This window comes from Folsomia candida, unplaced genomic scaffold (assembly GCF_002217175.1).
Source record: "Folsomia candida strain VU population unplaced genomic scaffold, ASM221717v1 Fcan01_Sc017, whole genome shotgun sequence".
Lineage (NCBI taxonomy): Eukaryota > Metazoa > Arthropoda > Collembola > Entomobryomorpha > Isotomidae > Folsomia > Folsomia candida.
The window spans coordinates 2662298-2685415 of record NW_019091209.1 but is presented as its reverse complement, the minus strand read 5'-3'; the positions used below and the strand labels follow the sequence as shown (position 1 = coordinate 2685415).

At 45.4% G+C, this 23118-nt stretch overlaps 1 protein-coding gene across 1 annotated transcript in view; it reads right to left on the bottom strand.

Annotated features, from left to right (window-relative positions):
• Positions 1–22789, bottom strand: part of LOC110856970 (alpha-2C adrenergic receptor) — a 43824-nt gene extending 21035 nt beyond the window's left edge. Inside the window, exon 1 of the mRNA XM_022105561.2 lies at positions 20286–22789. Coding sequence (XP_021961253.1) covers positions 20286–20945 — 660 coding nt within the window. The 5' untranslated portion in view covers positions 20946–22789. The remainder of the gene's footprint in view (positions 1–20285) is intronic.
• Between the last annotated feature and the right edge of the window lie 329 nt (positions 22790–23118).

Below are 23118 nucleotides of genomic sequence, written 5' to 3'. Positions count from 1 at the left end.
ATTCGTGAAAAAGCGGGTAGATTTAGATTTCTTGAAGAAAAAAATCTCAAATTACTTCTCCTGGTTAACCACTCAGTTACAAACCATTTATTGTTCCACTGCCTCATTCCCAGCTGCCTCCACGTACGTATGGATGGATGGAGACGAGCCTATTAATCTGAATCTGATTCATGCCATCAATTATCCTTCCTCAAAACGATTGGATTGGACGTCAACGGAAAAGAGAAAGCAGCAGAGAAATTGCGTCATTACCAGACTGCAGAAAAGTCAAGCTATGAAAAATGAGCGAGACGTTGCAATAAAGTTGAAGTTGTTTTATCCAGTCTAGTGTTTCTCACGGGTTCGGGTCCTTACTTCGGGTTTCGGGTTCGGGTTCGGGTTCGGGTTCTGCTTCGGATACGAAATTTAAGAACCCGAAACTTTCGGGTTCGGGTTCGGGTCCGAAAAATGTCATGTCAAAATTTCGGGTTCGGGTCGGGTTCGGGTACGGATTAAGAACCCGAAACCCGAATCAAACTTTTTTGGATCGATATCACAAAAAGATATTAGAAAAATTGTTGAACTACATGTTCTTCAGCGGTTGCAATACTGAAGTAAGTAATTCCAATTTCTAGTTGTCTTAAATTCGTTTAATTTCAATGGTTTCCAAAAAGGTAAACGATTTACAAGAGCCTGATTCAATTAGTGTTACGGTGCGAACTATAAAAGAAATCGAATTTTTATCCTAATTTTGCTATGCAATTACCTGAATCATACCTAATGATATAAGTAATAATATTGGAAACGTCAAACTGGAAACAATTATCCAATTTTGGACTGATTTTCAAATTTCTAAAGGTCTCGGAAAGCCATTCTGGGGCAGTTTTTGAAATATTATAAATATTGTTGATTTTTAAGCTTTTAAATAATTTTGAAGTACAAATTCAGCCCATGCCTTAAAATTAAAAATATTTTCGGGTTTTCGGGTTCGGGTTTCGGATTTGAACCGCCAGTTCGGGTTCGGGTTCGGGTCCCTGCAAACGGGTACGGGTTCTTCGGGTTCGGGTTGGCCTCGGGTTTCGGATCAGTGGTACCGGGTTCGGGTTCGGGTTTCGGATTTGCAAGAACCCGACCCGTTAGAAACACTAATCCAGTCGAGGTCAAGTCAGAGAGAGGAGCAGATCAAGGAGAAAGCACACCAGCAGCTTTCTCCCAAAACTTTGTATGTATGCTCATGCATTTTATGGAGAATAAAGAAAGAAATTCCGGCCAAGTTATGCCCACTTGGAGAAAATAATTCCGACAACCCGGCCTCGGTGATAATGGAGTGAAATAATTGAGTTGTTTATCAATTCAGTGATGAAAACATGACACTGTTGGGAAGAAGGGGGTACATATTTAGTCGAGTTATTTTGGTACGATGCTATAAAAAGGGGGGATTAGTAGATTTTTTTTAATCCGAGCTTTTTATCCGGGACATTGCGTCTACTAAACAGGGACCGCGGACAGAGGGACAATGTCCCCATGTTCCCAATCTTATATAAACCCGGCCCTTCTATATCCTAAAATCTTAACGTCCCCATGGCTTCCTTCCGCGGCCACTGCAATAATAGCAAGGGGAATGCTTTGTACACACGAAAAAAGCCGCAGTATACGTAGGAGATCAGGGTACCAGAGGGACCAAAAGAGGCACCAAAGCCAGAATCGATAAGGCAAAAATAAGAACTAACTGCCTTCATGCACCACCACCAACTTTCTCTTTTCCTTTCCCTTCCCTTCCCTTCCCTAAACTTCAAACACTACGAGGTTACAAGGATTAAAAATCCAATTGTTTACGTTTACCAAGTCCACTAATCCACTCGCCTAGTGCCAAATCAGTCAAGCCAAGCGATGATGAAGGAGGGGTGTAAATAATCTGCCGAGTCAGGCTGCATGGAAATCATCATCTTCTCCACATTAATAATTACGTATACATCATTCACCCAAAACCACACGACCACCACCACCACCACCACCACCTCGGAGAAAGCCTCCTCGTCTCACATTAACCCGATGACGACGACGACGATGATGATATCATTCATTGTCATCATCGTCACCAGACCAAACCACGAAACACTTTTCCCCTCAGTGACCCATGGTGGCGGAGGAGCGAGGGTGCTTTTCACAGGAAATGAGAGAGAGAGACTCCTAAAATAAAATAGAGAGAGAAAGCGCCACCGTGAAAGAGACAGAGGTGGTTCCCGACATGGTGCGGAGGGCAGAGTGAATTTTAATGAGACGACGACACACCTCGGTCCTACCAGGTTTCCACAATAATTCCCCATTCCACTTCGGGTCTCTCTTGTTGGCAACGAGGTTAAGTTGACAGGTTGATTGCTATCTAGATTAATTCCATGCCCGGAGCACGACCTGGCTCTCCCAAGAAAGAGCAGCCAGCTTCAGCCAGGCTGGAGAAAGGTGGACAGTAAATTAATTGGGTAAATTCTTACAGGTGGATTAATCAGCATCCAACAACTGCTGGTGGAGGAGAAATAAAGCCCGTCCTGCCAACTAAACCTTTCAAATCCCCTGGTATGTTAGTCTCTTACACTTAGCCTGCTAACTACTTAGGTTTTACCACCAATCAGCCCTGTCCTGCTGGTGAAATAAGGTTAAATGATCCCGAATTCGGGGTGGTGGTTTCTTCTCCTTAATAAAATTAATCTCCACCAGCCACCCACCCACCCACTCACACCCTCCACGTCCACGTGGCAGATAAATATTGTCATCATAAAAATACTTCTTGTTCTTCGTTACGGCACCACGTTCACGAGCGGGGAGAAAGTTTAAAAACATGGGTGTCCCTTGACACCATGTCCCAATTAATTCATGCCCATGGCGGCCCCAAAAGGCAGAGAGAGAAAGTAGTAGTGATACGGACTAGGCGAAATCACATTATCAGACTGAAATTACGAGCAGGCTGGGAAAACCAAAAGTTTACGGGAAAGATCAAAGCCGAGAGTGTAATCTCCTCCGCGTGGAAAATTTTGAGTTCCAACTGCTCACCGGAATATTTATGATAATTGTTTACAAATTGGAATCCTTCCCAATTCTTGATTTCCTTTGATTCCCTAATCAGATCGGGACATGAATTTCTCTCCTCGTGCCCTCCACCTCTTCGTAATATATATGGATGAGCGCAGTGGCCGCGGAAACCGTGGCGACACCGGGGGACATTTCCATTGGGAAGGGCCTGGTTTATATAAGATGATCCCGACATCGGGGAACAACCGTGGGGACATTGTCCCCTCACCCTTCCGCGGCGACTAGAGAAGAAGAAACCCGTTCTCCGATATCACTCCTTGCAACCCGCTAATAACTGCTATACTTTCTCCAAAAGTGTCACCCGATAGCGGGATGGGCTTTCTCCAGATGGAATTGTGCAAGAAAATTGGATCCTAATTTTATTGATTCAATTGATCACTAATTTTATCATCCTTACAGAATTTCAATCAGCACATTTACTATTTATTGGATATCATCGCAAGTTGCACCGTTTTTCCATTTTTTTCCTCTCTCGTTGAAAAGGGATGAAAATTATCAATAATTCCAATCCAATCTTCTCAGAGAAATGAGTTATTTAGAGGGCAATACGTAACACCGATACGATTTCAGTGGCCGCGGACTGGTGAGGGGACAATGTCCCCAGGGTTATTCAATGTCTCCACATCTTATATAAACCCGGCCCTCCCCTATCCTACAATGTTGACGTCCCCAGAACAGCTTCCGCGGCCACTGTACGACTTCATCCTTATTAATACAACAATGTACCTCACAGTTCCCACTTGGGCTTTTAATCTCGAAAACATGACATCATTTTGTGTGTAATTCTCGGCCCTCTTGTTACCCAAGGTTATGCATTATTCGCCCCTGCGTTTCGAACACGACGACCACGTTCTAACCTTCTCCTAAATAATAATAATAATCAAACCTTATCTCTCCGCGAGCAGAGAGATGTGTTCTTTCAGCCCAAATTTGTATCCCATCCAACACCCGTAATTTACCGTCTGTCAGATCTACTCGACTTATTTAATGAAACGTAATGTTGAAAAGTCACGTAAGAAGTGATACAAGTCGAGAAATTCTTCCTCCTCCACTCCATCGATTCTCATTAGCAGTATAAATAAACCGTTGGAAACGAAATGTAGCAAAGGGGTGAAGCCACATGGTCAAAACTAGGTCAATTTTTGAAATCCCGGCCCAAAACTATGTCCAAAACGGTTGAAATAAAAAATTCGACACGTTTATCCTTATGACGTACAACGTCGTGACCTTATGACCTACAACGCCCATTTTCGAATTCATCCGTATTTCAAATATTAGCAATATATTTGCCAAAACCGCACGTCGAAATTCGAATCCTTTCTAAACTTATCCTGAATACGGACAAACAAACGGACAGACAAACAAACCATTCCCATAAAGAGTAATTTCACCCCGCCTCACTCTTAATAACAATCCTACTCACTCTCTACTCCAGACCACTCCAACCTCCTCCTCCTTCGTCTCAAATGGTACCCACACAAATTCCCAAAAATAGTCGAAATAAATGCAAAGTGTCGTCGCAGCTGTACCCCACCACCCACCCATTCATCCATCGAGTCGTTGTTGCTCCAGACGGGACAAAATCTACAACACACTTTCCCCAACATAACGAACTCCATCCATTCCATTTTATCCATCCATACGTTCCGCAGGACAACAAAACCGTTTGATCATTCCATATGGAACAATCCATACATAAATTTGTATGGAGCAACGGCGACGACGGAGCTGTGTAAACAGCCAACTTGAAAGCCAGCAGTCGGAGGGAGTCGCAGGTGACGCACAACACGGGCCTGAAATGTTTTGTCGTTTTGATTTCTCCACGAGGGCATTTAGGTTTTGAATTGCATGACGCAGTTGTGAATAGAAATGTCTGTATCAAACCGAGAGAAAGGAGAAAGCAGAGAGAGTTACGAGCATAAAGTTGCTTGCTTGGTGGTGCTGGTGCTCCTTAGAAATTCACAAACTCCACGCCGCCGAGTCGTTCTGACATTTAGAGAACCTTTAAACTTGAACGTCTCAAAGAAAACAAGTGACAAACATGCATAAATAAATGGTCATTATGCTGCTGTTGCCTCTTTCTAGGGGAGCGAGACCCCATTAGCCGTCGAGGACATAAATATATATATTTACGGAAAGACAGTGGCCGCGGAAGGACAATGTCCCCAGGGTTGTTCGAGGTTGGCATGTTATACAGGGTGTCACGATACAGTGGGAAATTTTTCAATGGGAAAAGTCCCTAAATCTCTATTAGATTCGGAATTGAGATTTTTATAAAAATATTATCAAAACTGGTTAGAAAATTCTTAAAATGTTGAATTTTAGAGACAAAATTTCGGGAAATAATGGAAATTTACGAATTTTTCCATCGTAGCGTGACATTTTAACCACCCTGCAAATCCGGACCTCCCCTCTATCCCACAATGTTACTGTCCCCCGTACAGCTTCCGCGGCGCCTGTACAAACTCAATGGAAACACGATTTTCAGCCTGAATATAAAATTGCTTAATTGGGGTTTGGATTGCCACTCAATATTCGCTCTTTTTTAAAAAAGCAGACGCCATCATTAATGAAGCCAGAGGACGTGCGTCTATATTTATGGAGCGCTACATATATACGCTATCCATCTTCCAATAATTGGCCGTGTTGTCTCTCTCGCTAGAAACATTTACCGAATAAATGGCCCACTTCCTGTTTTTCACCAATTACTTACAACTACATGTATGAAGCATAATGTAATTAAGATCCGAAAATTATGGATTTATCTCGCACGAGGTGGAAGTGACAGTGGCCGCGGAAGCTTGAGGGGACATTGTCCCCATGGTTGTTCGATGTCGGCATCATCTGCCCATCTGAACCTCCCCTATCCTACAATGGCAATGTCCCCCGATGTCCCCATGGCTTCCGCGGCCACTGTGAATGGATTTGTAAGTACATACAATTCAGCAGAAGAAAATTGTTGCTCCTCGTCAAGACTTATATAAGTCGGCGTAACGGTGAAGCATTGAATATCGAGTGGTCGTGGTGGTGGTGGTGGCGGATTGAGAGATTGAGCTCGTTCGACCTCGAAGAAATTGCCTCAAATCCATTTTTTAGACACTTTCCATCAATAATTTAAGACATTTATAATCATTCTATCTCTTTCCGTCCCTTTCTGTCTGTGTCTCAATTGCCGTACATACGACCACAATTTTCTAAACGTGCCTTTCAACAACATAATTCATGACAGGTTAGAGAAACCGTAAAAGAAAAAACGTTTCATAGAGGCCGACTTTTCGGCAGATAAGCAATTCCCTAATTTATCTGAGACTGCTAAACAGCAGTTAAAAAAACTTTGTGAGGCAGATGCATGTGTAGACAAAAATTCATGAGAGAAGAGCGGAACAGGCGGATAATGCATAATTGATAGGTAGGGCGTTCAAAAACGGGTTTTAAGATTTTGTACAATCGGTTTTCGATCTAACCGAAAATTGGGTTTCGTTTTTTATAATAAAAATTGTTTTGGAGCGGGTATTAACCATTTGTTGCTTTTCAACACTTCATTCTTCTGACATATATTTTCCCTAAAGTATTGTCCAAATTATATTATACTTTAAATTTTACGGCACTATATTTACAAATTTTTTTAATGTGGTGCACAACCGATTTTAAAACCCAGAAAAATCAATTTTACGAAAATTTTAAACCCTTAAAACCCATATTTTAAACCTATAATCGATTTTACAAAAGTTTCTCAAAATCTCAAAATATTCCGATTTTGAATGCCCTACTAATGCTATCATTCCTTCACCTCCTCCCAGCCATATATCCATCCATTAATACCCACACATAGATAATTGCGAGTCGAAAGAAAAAAAACTTGGCTGAAAACAAGTTCGAAAGAGCACTCACTCCGTTTTTGTGTGAGCCCCCACCGACGACCGACACCCCGGAATGTGAATCACGCACAAGTTGTTGGCAATGGATGGTCGTTGTCGTCGTCGTAAATGCATTAAAAAGAAGAAGACTCAGCCTCTCCTGCTCTCATTTGTAGGGTGGCACGATAATTGACACAGCTATGCGAGGAGGCACGTCTTTGACGCCGACACGTCTCCAACTAGGGAGCAGGTCATGCGATGCATGTATGCGACAGCCAGCCAGCAGTAGGAGGACACAATGAGCGAGAAGTGAATGAAAATATAGTCACGACGAGGACCAGTGGCCGCGGAAGACAGGGGGACAAAATGTCCCCACGGTTTTTCGATGTCGGCGTCATATCCCCATCTTATACAAACCCGTCCTTCCCTTATCCTACAATGTTAACATCCCAGATGTCCCCACAGCTTCCGCGGCCACTGGTCCTCAGGGTAACGTGATTATGTCCTCTCTCTTGTTCAGTGGCCGCGGAAGGGTGAGGGGACAGAGAAACAATGTCCCCACGGGTATTCGAAGTCCCCATCATCTCCCCATCTTATACAAACCCCTCCCACCCCTCCCCTATAATGTTAGCGTCCCCCAGCTTCCGCGGCCACTGTCTAAGATGATGACGACGATGTCGACTACGGTGGTGGGTCGGTTTCTTCGATGTTGTAATTAATCTGATCACTTCTCTCTCTCTCAGTGCCATCTCACCCATTGCCAAAAATTGTTCTCTCTCCTCCGCCGGAATTTTATTACGACGACGACGACGAGGAGGAGGACGAGGTAATAAACAGCCGCGACTCAATGCTTCACTAAATTTTAGTCGGGCTTGACATTTACATATTTATAAGTGGCGGAGGAGAAGAAAAAAGGAGCCCATAGACAAATTATGATGATAACCCGTGTCTTGATCCCGTCTGTTTTAAAATCCTTTTTATCCTGCGTATTATAGAAACTGGCACTAACTCAAAATCCACCAGAGAGTTAATACAATCATGATTCTGCGTAGGTTTCAGGGCAGAAATGAGCAGAGCCAGTGGGGAAGTGATATCTGATCTGCTTCCTCCTCAGCCATGAATGTATCGGTATGTGCTCGGCGTGATTTTGTGAAATGATGATTAAATGTAGCTTAAATAACCCGGAATGTCGGGATGGGAATACCAAACCGTCAATATTTCAAGATTCCACGCAGTCTAATTAAACTCTGGGAGAGAAGACAATAACACAGGGGCAGTGGCCGCGGAAGGGTGTGGACAGGGTGTCCCCATCATCTGCACATCTTATATAAACCCTTCTTTCTCTTATTTCTTTGTCCCCACATGCCCTCACAGCTTCCGCGGTGACTTAGAAAATTCAGGCTACTCGAATGTATTTGCATGATTCAGTGACCGCGGAAGCTTGAGGGGACAGAGAGGACAATGTCCCCACGGTTGTTCCATGTCCCCTACCCATGTGTATTATAAGCTGTCTTATATAAACCCTCCCCTATCCTACCATGTTAACGTCCCCCGATGTCCCCACACCTTCCTCCGCGGTCTCAAGATCCTCCTCTTCCTCCCTCATTTTACACGGTTGTCCATCCATCTCTATATATACACGAATCTAATCAAATTTGATCATAATCTTCTCTTCCCCACCACAAGCAACTGACAGGGTTGAGTTATGCAACGAGCCTGATAAGGCTCACTGCTCGCATGTGACGGTTTGATGCTAAAATAATAATCATGCCGATCGAGAGAGATAATATTATGTCATGCCCGACTAAACTTTCGCCTTTGACGGTTTCCTCTCCTCCGCCTTTTGCCCACACAAGCGAAAATCTAAGTAGTAGTGCGTATTCATGTTTCGAAGCAGGAATTTCTTCCTTCTCGACATAAAATTAAGCACAGAGTCGTCTCATGAGCAAAGAATTTAATCGATACGAAAAGTGAAAGTTGGTTGCAAAGCCAAAAGACGAAGAAACTTCAGTTCAGTTCAGGGATGGATTGTGTCGCCCGCCGCCGATGAGGAGAGAAAACCTGTGAGAACTTGCCATATGGTGGGGACCATTGTGCAATGTCCCATCCTTCCAAACAACCCAGCACTTTCTCTCTCACACGTTCCTCCTCCACTTCCTCCTCGTCCCGTCGTCATCGTCAGGGGCCGCGGAAGTCATGTGGGGGGGGGGGCCTTAACATTGTAGGAGGGCCGGGTTTATATAAGATGGGGAGATGATGCCACCCCTGGGGACATTGTTCCGCGGCCACTGGTCGTGGTCATGTGGAATGGAAAGAATTCGAGCAAAGGAGAAACCGGAGGGAGATAAAAAGTGTAGGAGAAAGAAAGAAATCTCCGCACTTGGTATCATCCTAACATCCATCATTGATCAGCTGAAACTGAAACCAGATAAATTCTATGGCACAATAAAAATAAAAATAAATATCGCCCAGCAAAAGAGAAAGGCAGCAGCAGCAGTTGTGGTTCGTCGTCGTCGTCATCGAATTCGACGACCAAACCAAACCACGAGAGGAGAGGAGAGATGGTCGTCTCTTTTTTAGCTGGCGTGGCGGCTGCTGCTGCTTTCTCTTTTTTCAAGTGCACCACTTTTTCGAACCTCATTTCGAAACCAAGGTCTATCTGTACATACATAGGAAGGAGAGGATTAACGGGAACCAGTACCACGATCAAGACCAGTGGCCGCGGAAGGACAGAGGGACAATGTCCCCAAGGGTCATTTGATGTCTCCAACATCTGCTCATCTTATACAAACCCCTCCCTCCCCCTATTCTACAATGTTAACGTCCCCAGATGTCCCCACAGCTTCCGCGGCCACTGACCACCGACCACGAGACAGTCCTTGTTTCGTACGTGCATACATAGTCAACTTTCCCAGCAGGAAGAGAAAGCCAAAAAAGCCTGTACGTACCTACGCAGTCATCCCTGCACTATTTTGTATGTATGTACGACTCCTACTTGAGCGACACTGACGGAGCAGCAGGTTTACCTTTGACATTCCGAAAGCAATAATGCTCTTAGGCAAGCAATCCTATCACCATTCAGGTTAAATGGAAGAAGCCATATTAACCTATGGTTAGTGGAAATGGGATCGCTTTTTCCCTTCTTGTCAAACTTTTTCTTCTTCTTTTTTCCCCTCTTTTTCTCTCTCTATTCGACAATTTTCTTACATAATGCACCCACCCCAGAGTCACAATAAGTTTCCATTATTTCCCGACACAATGGCAACAAAGAGGGAGAGAAAGGGAAAGGTAAGGCAAATAATGAATCGTGATTTCTCCTCGCGTATATCAATATCAGGATCAATGTCGGCAAATATTATCGTTCCTTTTTTTCCGTCAGGAGCCGCGGAAGCTGGTGTGGGGACATGAGGGGACGTTAACATTGTAGGATGGGGGTTTATATAAGATGGGGACATTGAATAACTGTGGGGGGATTGCCCCCCTCTGTCCTTCTGCGGCCCCTGTTTTTCGTCCCTCCCGAGGCATCCTCCTTCATACGGAAATTATTATTCCGAACCGTATTTATTTATCTGGGAAAAGATGTAAACACACTTTTTTTTTCAAAAAATTGCACATTTTTATTCCACCCGAAAAAAATAGTAATTGGACCACAACCAGACCACGTATGTAATTATTATCCGGATCGCGGCATGTAATCAACCCGAATTTCGGGTCGGATACCTAATTATCCCCAAAAGTGAAAGCATCATTACCCTCCCGACCCTCCTGACCGACCAAGCAAAGTAGCGACCCACCACCACCACCATATTTACTGCCAGGTTGTTAAAATTGGACAGACTTCCCCCTAATTCGCAATCAACAAATTTCCTACCACATGATTACAACTCATTTGCAAAGGAGGAGGAGGAGAGCCAGCCAGCCAGCCTGCTTCATGAAAGTTGAATGCGGTGAATGGACATAAAAAGAGATATCTATCCTCGCAAAGTTCGCGTTCTCGAGGCAAAATGCAGGCACATGTCGGTCCGTGAATGTATGTAAATACACAAACATGGCTCGTAGTTCATCGCATACATATGCTCTGCTCGACGAGTTTATCGTTTGATAAGTGCTGCGGTTACCAGAGTTTGTTATTATTCTGTGCGAGATCAAAATCGATGTCGAGTGTGTGTATTGAGAGACATCGCATAATATACAGGAAAGAGACGAAAAATGAGCTTATGTATAACCAGTACCCGCGGAAGGACAGGGGGACAATGTCCCCACCGTTGTTCGACATCATTTCCCCATCTTATACACTCTTAATAATCCGTAGGTAATGATTTCTCGGTAATAAATTTGGTAATAATATTTTTACCGGTAGTAAAAATTCGTTACCATGATGGTAAAACTTTATTACTAAGCCATTACCACACGGTACAACTTATCATTACCATTTGGTAGAGTCACATACTTGTGCTTTTCGGTAATGTTGATTTATTTACAGTGTATAAACCCATCCCTCCCATATCCCACTATGTTACTGTCCCCACACCTTCCTCCGCCGCCACTGCTTATAACCAACCTACCAACGATTGCTTAGCATGTACACACACATTTATTTGCCTTGCTCATTTTTTTCCTGATCTCATCTCATCTCATCTCATCTCTGGCGAAATCGTGGCGTTTGTTGTATTAGTGACACGCACACGACCAAACCAACCAATTTCTGAAAAGAAGATACATACTTCTTTTCCTCCCATTTATTTTCTCAGAAAATATTTATTCCTGGGCCAAATTCTCTCCTCTTTCATTCCGCATGTCAACACGGATATTACGTAATAAATATGAAGCACAACATGCTCCCTCACTTCAAAAATGTTCAAGAGAGCGAGATCTGCTGCTGCCTCGTGAAGAGTCCCAGGTGAGGAGAAAGTAGCAAGCTTTCCCTCTCCTACATACATCACTTCATCGCTCCTGTTGAAAAATTGATGGCATTTCCTTCAGTCACTTTCCGCCGAAATTGACCACCACGGCGACTTTGGCAATACACGAGTTGAACGGAAGTAAAGTGAAGTCCTTGTTTAAAGGATTGGGCAGCGCCTGTCGGATGCCGGGATGAATGATGGACGACGACCAGGCCGTACAGAGCACGTCCTGGCACGTGTCCGATGCAGATGAAATGAAACATTATTTTCTCCTTCCAATAATAATAATGCTTCACTTCATGGGAAATCTAGTAGTTTTATTTCCTTATTATGCCAAACCCTGGTGGTGGTGGTGCACAGATGCCATATTTTTGCCTTCGTTTCAAAATAATTTATCATTGTTACACGCTTATTTCATTCAGCGGGGTGTTCTCCATTTCCGAGGAGGATGGATGGATGGATGGATGAACGTCATGCAGCACCCATGGATGCGATGTAGGCAGACCGGAATAAAACAAAGGTGCAGCTCTGAGCAAACCTTGCCATTTTGATTTTATTCATCTTTGACAGGAGTCTACAAATCAAGTGCGGATCCCAGAAGAACGTCGTGCCACACAACATACATCAAATTATGCACTCGCTCTGCTTGAGCCGGGCTGGCTTTATGCAGAGTCATGAAACTAGAGAGAGAAAGTCTGCTGATGATCAAGATCTACCCACCGCTTTCTCCGTCCGCCAGCCAGCCAACACAATTGCGAACCGCACGTACGTATCCGTCCGTCCATCCGACCATCCTCGCATCGAGGCGATGTATATTTGCCAATGTGGACATACATGCATTTCTGTGGACATACAATAGTATGTACTAAATACGTATCGAATTCTGGACAAGAACCGAAATTCGGAGATATGCATGTGTACATACGACCCTGTTTCTGGGTAGTCCGGCTTCCCTGCATTATTGTTATGATGGTCATCATTACTATTATCGTCACCGTCATCTCGACTACTTTCCCCCTCTTGCACAATGTGTTTCATAAGTGTCAACTATTGTCCACCTTTTGTGTCGTGGTCCTCTTCACACACATACAGCAACTTCTTCAGCTACGTGTGTACGTATGCAGACTCAGTGGCCGCGGAAGGGACATGTGGGGACATCTGGGGACGCTAACATTGTAGGATAGGGGAGGGGGCCGGGTTTATATAAAATGCGCAGATAATCGAACAACCGTGGGGACATTGTCCTTCTGCCCTTCCGCGGTCCCTGTGCACCCTCCTCACCGAGGTGGACGGGATATTCAAGTGGTCGCCTTTTCAAAAAAGCCAACAAGCCCCAAACACAATAAGGCCCATCACTCAGAGGAGGAGGAGGGCTCAATATTTATTTATATAGGTCCACCATGCAACCACCCAACTTCTGCTTTCTCCACACGGCTGCTGCTGCCACACCCAAACTGCAACGAGCCGCGTTATTATGCAAGGCGGAATACCAAATCGACCCCACAAAGAGAGAACCTTATGTCATGAATGCTATACACTTATTTTTTATTTGTCTCGCGACGCTCCCATATTTACTATCAGCTCCACCATCACACAGCATGACTAATAGCAGCCTTGTCAATATCTCGGCCGACCCATCAAACACACACCGGGTGAAAGCCAACCGTATCAGAGTAAGCTGCTCACCTGTCAATTAGTCGAGTCCATAAATACACGGAATAAACTAAACGCCGCTGCCACAGCCACTACTTACTCTTACTCACTCGCTCGCTCACAAATGAGTGTGTATGTACGTCCAGCTTTGATTGTTAACATGAACCGCATATGTACAGATACTTGGTGAAAGTATACGTAATACGCAATATATAGTCAGTGGCCGCGGAAGGGACAGGGGGACAATGTCCCCAAGGTTGGCATCATCTCCCCATCTTATACAAACCCATCCCTCCCCTATTCTACAATGTTAACTTCCCCACATGTCCCCACAGCTTCCGCGGCCAATGGTCCTCAGGATAACGTGGTTGAGTCCTTTCTCTCGTGCAGTGGCGGCGGAAGCTTGAGGGACAATCTCCCCACGGATATTCGATGTCGGTATCATCTCCCCGTCTTATATAAACCCGTCCCTCCCCCCATCCTACAATGTTACCGTCCCCAGAACAGCTTCCGCGGCCACTGGCTTACAATCCTTTATGATGCCCCGGACTGGACTGGACTGTACCGAAACTTGTTTGTACACGTATCTCTCTTTCTCTCTCTGTTTGTATGTATAGCGCGTCGTGTTTGGCGTATGTATAATATGAAAAATATGTATCAATGCTGCTGTCAATTTAAACAGGAAAACCAATATTTGCTTTGTAGTCACTCTCTCTCTGTATGTGCGTCAATCCTGCAACTCCTTCCCTTTGGTTGGTTGGTTGGTTGGAGGGGATTACGATAAATAAAAAAATGCCATGCTTTCCCTCCATCCACGAAGACGAAGCATGCTTTCTCTCCTCTTTTTTTGATAATAACTCGGCTACTTAGACTTCATAGAGAAGAAACGGGAGCAGAGCAGCACCAGATCCGAGAAAAGAGAGGATTACCTGCCGCCGACAATGCGCTTTACTCCACTTCACTCCACCCAAAATAATACTAACTCATCTCTCTCCTTTTGCGTAGGAAGAGATCAGGTGCACCTTAATTCTGACTTGGCGAGAGATCATCCCTCCTCCACCTCCTCGACTACTTATCCAATGTAATAATAGCGTAGAAGCCCCGTAAACCTGAAACTTTTCCCTTTTTTTAACGATATCCAACCAATCCACCCCAAGAACCGATGAGATTAGGGAGCCAAAGCTTATCTACTTGGCGATGGATGCAACAAGCCAATCATCTCGGGCTAGGTGTTGTTCCTTGTTTTATCTGCATCATAAAAATGTAATCACACACACAGAACACAAGCCACTAGGATTCCACTTCCACCTTCTCGTTTTACATGAGGAAAATATACACACACTTGTCTTGATTATCCGTTTCTGGAGGTGAAGTAGATAAGCACATATGTATGCCGGAGAAATCTGTACCATATTTCAACAGGAGGAAGAGGGAGGAGGAGGCGGCGGCCCATAATGTATTGTCGGTTCACGTTGCAACTCTCATAATTAAGTTATTTATTACCTTCTCCTCATTTCCGAGATCGTTGCCTGCCTGCGAAGAACGGAATAAGAACTAATCTAATTTTGGACCATTCAGACTTTTACTCTTCCGCTGCTGCTGGACAGCCAGACGTCGGCACGCCATGCTGCATGCATACAATGCCCGCGGAAGGACAATGTCCCCACGATCATCTCCCCATATAAACCTGGGCCGCCCCCTATCCTACAATGTTAATGTCCACTGATGTCCCCACGGCTCCGCGGCCACTGCATCTACATACATACTTTAGTTGGACTAAACGAAGAAAAAATGAGACCAGCTTCTTGGAATGACGCGCCGATGCGAATCCGGTATTCTGACGTTTGAAAGCAAGATTGAATTATGCAGGCGGAGAGTCGGGTGGGTGGATGGGTGGGTATGTATATTAGACCGCTTTTCATCTCATCTCAACCTGGGTGGGACAGAGGAACGTCTGTTTTACTGGCGAGGAGGGTCACTTTCGAATTCGCTTCAGTGTTTATTGTGAATCCCGTGTTTATTAGTTGTGCAGTTAAAATGTGTACGTGTTGAAGTTTAGGAGGAGAGAGGGAGAAGTGTTTAAAAACGATGTGGTGAAAGATTTGAGAGGCAGGCTCTGGTTCGAACTTTGATGCATTATACAATAACTAACTAGATACCGTCTCATCTTCTCTCGAGGTACGACCAGTGGCCGCGGAAGGTGTGGGGACATGTGGGGACGTTAAAATTGTAGGATGGGTTTATATAAGATGGGCAAATCATTGAACAACCCTGGGGACATTGCCCCTATGTCCTTACCCTTCCGCGGCCACGCGATGCATGTTATGTGTGTATGTCCTACTATGCTACAGGGGCCGCGGAAGCCGTGGGGACATTGGGCTTTGTAGGATAGATATGGGAAGGCCGGGTTTATATAAGACGGGCAAATGATGCCGACATCCCACAACCCTGGGGACATTGTCCGTCTCCCCTTCCGCGGCCACTGCGTACCCCACGTCCTAAAACAATTCGACCACGTTTATTCACACAGCTTGGATGGCTGCCCATTAAAGTGTGTGTGTGACATGGGGTAACAGGATTGCCAAGCAGGGTCGTTATCACCTTTACGTCCTCTGATGTAGAATCGGTTACTTTTATACGACAGTTCATAACACAGGGTTTGAATATTTTACGACTGCGCAAATAGAGTAAAAGTATAAAATCTCTCTCCAGACAAGAACAACAACAATGCAGAACAATCAAATGCATGATCACCAACCAGTCGCCGCGGATGAGGCTGTGGGGACGTTAACATTGTAGGATGGGGGGAAGGTCCGGGTTTATAAGATGATTCCGACATCGAACAACCGTGGGGACATTGTCCCTCTGTCCCCCCTCACCCTTCCGCGGCCACTGTACTCAGCATATGTACTTTCTCCTGCACATACCACCACCCCCAGTGGCCGCGGAAGCTGTGGGGACATTAACATTGTAGGATAAGAAGGAAGGTCCGGGTTTATATAAGATGGGGACATGATGCCGACATCGGTGGGGACATTTTCCCCTCACCCTTCCGCGGCCACTGTGCGAGACATTTTTATCCCCTCCACACCGGTCAACATCCACATGCATAAACTTAATTCCCCTCTGAATGAATAACTAACCATGCACCTTGTGAAAAACGGGCGGGGAAACAATAACGACAAATTGATCGCCCAGTGCAATCATGCCGCTGTGCTCGCACCACCCATCATTTCTCCAGCCGAGCTACAAGTGCATGCCGTAAAATGAACGGAGGTGGATTATATAAAAGCCCCCTTCCGCCATTACGAATGCTATACATAAATGCGAAATGGCCTTATTAATACGGCCGGCGGTGGGTGCAGGAAAAAAGATGGACTTTCTCCGACGGTTGCTTGACTGCCTGCCTGCCTGCCTGCCTGCCTGCTACATAATTCAAAAGCAGCACGAATCAATAATTATTAACATCAAACTCATTAGTGTCTCGTACACTTGTTATGCACACCGTCATGCAAATGTAGCCAGGACGGCGGCGAGGGAAATGAGAATTGTAAATTTATGAATTTTGCATCGTTTGAGGAGCAATTATCCTTCTAGGACATCTTCATTTTAAACTAGTTTATTATTTCACCTTGAGACCTGGCCTGGCAGCAGGAAAGCAGTAGCAGTGGACACGATACGCAGTGGCCGCTGAAGCCGTGGGTGGGGACATTATAGGGAAAGGCCGGGTTTATATAAGATGGGCAGATGATACGGACATCGAACAACCGTGGGGCCTTTGTCCCCTCACCCTTCCGCCGCCACTGAAACTAGGCACACATGTGCCCCGCACGTATACGTATGGAAAATAGTTACGTATCCATTTCCATTATACAACGAAACCCATTAATTTCTTCTCTCGCCAAACAAAACAAGTACATGTTATTGCTCAATTTTGATTTAGTTATTCTGCCGAGAAAATTATATTCGAATGAAGATATGCACATCTCGAGAAAATTACAAGACACCCAATATCTTATATCGCCTCCTACTTACTTTTACCTTCTGTAAGAACACAAACGCTTAAACAGCTCTAAACCACACCACCACCACCACCACCACTAAATTCATAGCCCAACAGGGCTCGGCATGTCGCCGTCGTGGTGGTCGCGGTGGTGGTGACCGGTAAATGCAATAAGCAATTTAGTATCCAGGTCGCAGCAGGAGTCAACCGAATGACATGGATAGATTCGTAAATGTGACACAAAATACTTTCCTGAGCTCTCACGACAAAACTAAACTTTCTCCAAAGGAAAAGTAGTAGACGAAGAAAAGGAGGAGGAGGCGGAGGGGAAAGAAAGAAAGAAAGCATGAAAGTCAATATGTTTTCCCTAACTCGCAGAGAATTTCACTTGCTCCAAGTTCAATTTATTTTATTGTTACACCACCGCCAACAACACAGGCCAGCAATGTGTAAGAGATTCACATGCCGTGCAATAAATTCTATGAGCAGTGGTCTGCTGAGTGAGGGAGCCCACCTACGTATACGTACAATAGAAGGATATCCAGCTATTCTTGGGTTTGGGTGGCATGTCGAATGTAATTCTAATGGAGCTTAATAAAATCAGAAGCAGAATCCCAATTCGGGAAGTGATCAGTGTTGCGAGCAGCTACGTACGCTTTTATATATGTCTCGGATACAGTGGCCGCGGAAGGGTTAGGGGACAGAGGGACAATGTCGCCATCATCTGTCCATCTTATACAAACCCGTCCCTGCCTCCCTTATCGTACGATGTTAATGTCCCCACAGCTTCTGCGGCCACTGGTCCTCAGGGTAACGTGGTTATGTCGTCTCTCTTGTGCAGTGGCCGCGAAAGGACAGAGGAACAATGTCCCCACGCTTGTTCGATGTCGGCATCATCTCCCCATCTTATAAACCCGGCCTCCCCTATCCTAAAATGTTAACGTCCCCACACCTTCCTCCGCGGCCACTGCTCGTATACACCACACCTCGAATTTTATACCCGTATTATACTCCCATGGTCTCATTCAGAATGCAATTCTGCTTCCCTTCGTTTGTCCACTTTCTCCCACCACGTAAACCACGAGCCACGAGGACACATATCCGCCGAGGAGGAGGCGAAGGGATCACTTTCTCCACTCGAGAGTCATAAGAGTGCTCAGAATCTTATACTCGCTTCATCATTTCGAGAAAAGCTTTTGGGAGAAAGAAATGAAAAATTTCACGTTCCCACCACCACCACCACTCCTCCTCCTTCTGGGGTGAATTATGTCCCTTTTGGAGGAAAGGTCTTGTGTGGGGAGCAATGCGTATGGTACTCATTTTCATGTAACACGGACTGAATCACTTGGTTGAACACGGTGCAGAAAGCTTAGTCGGACAATTGGCTCAGAATCTGGTAAGACGGACGACTTTCTCTCGCTTTCTCTCTCTCTCTCTGCCCAAAATGCGGGGGCATCCCGTTCTATCCATACGTACGTATTTACTGGTGTGTATGTAGGCCTGGTGGTGGAATGTATTAGGTCAAAGGCCCAGTGACCGACGATAATCCTCTCGCTGGTGGTGGTGGTGGGAGGCTTAGAAGTAGTGCGAGAGTTGAGAATCCTTCACATCTTTTATTACAGTGTGTGAAAGTCTCGGTGTAAATTATACAGTGGACTTGGAACCCAGTGGCCGTGGATGCTTGAAGGGGTGAAAATTTTATGGGATTTTATGCATAAATTTGGCTGGGTTTCATGCAGAAAAATTTATGCCGAAACAAAATAGACAGAATTATGCTAAACCTTTCTGCAGAAGATACCTGTCAGAAATTATATGCAGAATTGTTCATACTTTTTCTGCACAAACCATATTGTTCCGGGCTCTTGTGAAGAATTATGTCAAATTCGACATAGGATTTTCACCCGGGCAATGTCCCCACGGTTGTTGGAACATCTCCCCATCTTGCATAAATAAACCCATCCCTTCTCCTCCCCCTTATCGTTCAATGTTAACGTCCCCACACCTCCCTCCGCCGTGACTGGACTCTCTGCCTTGTATTATTTCCCCCTCCTCCAACCTACATCTCTTCCCCGATGCAGATTTCTCGAGCAGTTAGCCACATCTGTAGCAAGTTGTTGGATGCCAAAAACCTTTACCGGCAGCTCTTCACAGCAGCCCCTTCTTCTTAGTCTGGGTGGATCGATGTGGTTTGAACTAAAGGATTTCTCTCCTCCGCCTGCTTTCTCCAAGTTTAAGAAATATCTCGCAGCAGCAGGGGCAGGACGAGTTAAGGAGCCGTGTTGTATATATATCCTTGGCCCTCTTTGTTCCACTCGGTGAGCCTGGATTTGACTTGGGATTAATTTGAGAGGATGGAATGGAAACTCTGATGGTTGCTGTTTCCCGGTGGTGAAGGTGAAAGGGGAGAAAGTAGAGAAGAAGAAGAAGAAGAAACTGAAGTGGGACGAAATTACAACCAAATCTTAACAAGAGTCCACAATAATTAGTGACAATTCAGAGTTTCCATTCTTCCAGCTAATTCTACCAAACTTTGAGGAGTTCCTGAGGGGTACACAAAACTTTGAATTGCCCGATGCCACCGAGTTTCAATCTTGCTTTCTCCTCTCTACACAGTTTTCTGTTTGAGTTGCGATGGAAGTGAGTGAGTGTCGATGCTAATTATCTGTCTGGGACTACCACCTCTGGGAACCCTGCTCTCATACCTTCATCTCTGAACCTACCAAATATTACTACTTTCTACGAAATTGCTTCCAAAGTGGAGAAAGCTGTCTGCTGAAAATCATGCAAATTATTACAACTTACTTGGCACGTCGGCAGGGGTGAGCTGTTGATCGCGTCCGGGTCCCTCCACCCTAACAAAGGTGGGATCGAGATTAAGGCAGAGAGCACCCAAACCATCCCAATCATGACGGCGGCTCGGACGGGCGTTCTCTTTTTTAGATAGTCCACCGCCTGCGTGATTGACCAGTACCGGTCCAAACTGATGAGACAAATGTTCATGATGGAGGAGGTGCAGAGCAACACGTCCATCGCGGAGTGGATGCTGCACCACACACTGCCAAAGATCCAGTACCCCATGAGCTCATTCGCCAGAGAGAAGGGCATGATGAGAAGCCCCACGAAAAAGTCGGCCACCGCGAGCGACGCGATGAACCAGTTTTGCAAGTTCTTGAGCGACTTTTCCGTCGCGATGGCGATGATCACGAGCATATTGCCGATCACGACGACGATCATCATGAAAGTGAGGACGATGGAGGAGATGATGATGTGCAGGGTGGAGTACCCTCCCACCGCGTGGAGCACGACGGTATTGTTATTCGACCCGTTAAAAGAGTCGTAGTAGTCGTCCAGGCTCATGTTATTGTTGGTGAAGTACATATGCACCTCGTCGTAGGTGGCGGGGTGGCCCGCCATGTCGTTGAGGACGCCCTCCTCACTGCTGCTGGCGGCTACCTCCATCATTAAGGAAAATACGTACGGGGTCAATGGGTAAATCTGTCTCAATTTGTCCCTCACACGACCAAGTCTTCTTCCGGTGTGGGCAGACCTCCCTGTTTATTCTTGTCCCACATAATTGTTCTCCACAAAATGACGACTCTCGAATGCGGAAGAACTTGATCCTCGCACTACTACTTACGTGGTGGTGGTGTCCTTTGTTTCTCAAGTAATTAACGCCACCGTGGTGGTTGTGTAAGGAGACACGAGTCATGAGCCAGGAGGGAGGGAGTAGCAGCAGCCGTCCTAGTCCTGCTGGTGGTGGAATGGTGGATCCTCTCGACGAGCAGGCAGCCAAGTGGCAGATGCATTTCTACCAAAAAGGACGAGGAGGACGAGATGATGATGATGATGATCACGATGCCAGGGAAAGTTTACGTCGAGGGAGTTGAAATCATGAGAAGAGCACTTAAACGCTTTAATCTATTTCCATTTCAACATTCTCACAGTTTCACTCGCTCACTCGCTTCTCCGGCCAGGCCACTTGGCTTCTTCTTCTTCTTTGTTCACATGCACACACGTCGTCCCACTTTCTCCTCGCCTACGACCACCTTCTTCTTCTTTGAGTGACATGAATCGCGTCGACTTCTTTAAACCTGCTCATTTATTATGCGAGTTGTGCATAAACTAATAGTCAAACTTTGAGGGGGAGTAGCAAGAAATGACAGAGTCATCATCGTTACGATACGATTATTGTTATGCTCCAAAACCTGAGAGGGGGAGAGAGCTACTTATTTATAACCTGATCAGGTGAGTGTGTTCCTTTCTTTTTGGGTGATATTTGTATCCAAATTTGGAAATGAGAAAGAACTGGAGCGTGGAGAAAATTCTGTCTCTGTGTGTTCATCAATTTGAGTCAGCGAAGGAGTCTCCAATTCACCAGAGAGTTACATATTCCCAGGCAGCAGGCGACTGTTCTGTTCACGGCGAATTCAACGCACTGCTTTCTCCAATCTCTGACTCACTACGAGATTCAGGGATCAAGCACCAAAAAAGGACGAGGATGGAGCAGTATTCATTATCACGGGAGAGAAGACATGGGTGAAAGTCTTACGAGAGGAAGTTGGTTGGTACTTTCACCTCCGAGATTATTCTTACATTCGTCCCCCCACCAGAAAGTGAATGCATGCAAGCAAGCAAGCACTGCTTCTGGCCCAACAGGTGCAAAACACACGGGAGAGAAGAAACCACCTTTCTCCACTTTCCCTGCTTCTTCTCTCCTCTCAAATCCGTCCACTTGCTCGAAAAGTTATTACACCGAGAGAGACAAACACGTGCAGAGGAGAGATACACAAACACAGAGAGAAGTCAGAACTCAGGCGAGGATGTGATGGAATACAAAGTTCCTCTTTACTTGGAAGGAAGAATCCGGGCAAAATGAGTTCATGCAATGTGACATGAATTACGATCGTTTTACTAATCAGGAAAGGAGATAAGTCTTATTTTCACCAGCCTTTAAGAAGACGTCGGGAAGATGACATTATTATTTTGCATGCAGACTTTTTAACCACTTGTTCTCAGGAAGTATAACTCGATCTATTTATCTCACTTTGAACTTATCTTACTTATCAAAGTACTTATCAACACGGACCGTTTCAGTCACAACCACCACACCACGCGGAGTAGATACCGTTCCGCGATGCGGACAGATGTTTGAGAACCAGAAGGCTGAGACGTGCCGAAATTTACTCGCCCTGCCTGCCTGCTTGCTGCTCGTGATACTCTCAGCTTGCCGACCTGGAGGAAAGTGAGTCAAACTGAGGAAACTACACGATTTTCTCTTCTTCTCGTAAGCACATGGCCGAGGCGCTTCCGACCGTCGACTGAGGAGTCCATCACTGCCTCAGCTCTACACCCAGGCCGAAAACCTCCGAAATTATCGGGAGCAAGCAAGACCGGCGCAGGGAAAAGGGGAGAAGTCTACACACATGCACACACACCACTCAACAGTTTATTTTGCGACTTGTTCAGCACCAGATCACCAGGAGAAGAAGACTACTACGCTCTGCCTGAGCCGGGCATTAGTCCGCCGACTCATACCCCCAGCTCTTTTTCCTTTCCGTGTGGATATATTAGTGGATTTCGGAAGAAGACCAAGAATTTTTGCCCAAAGTCTTTCATGATACCACACCAAAACCCA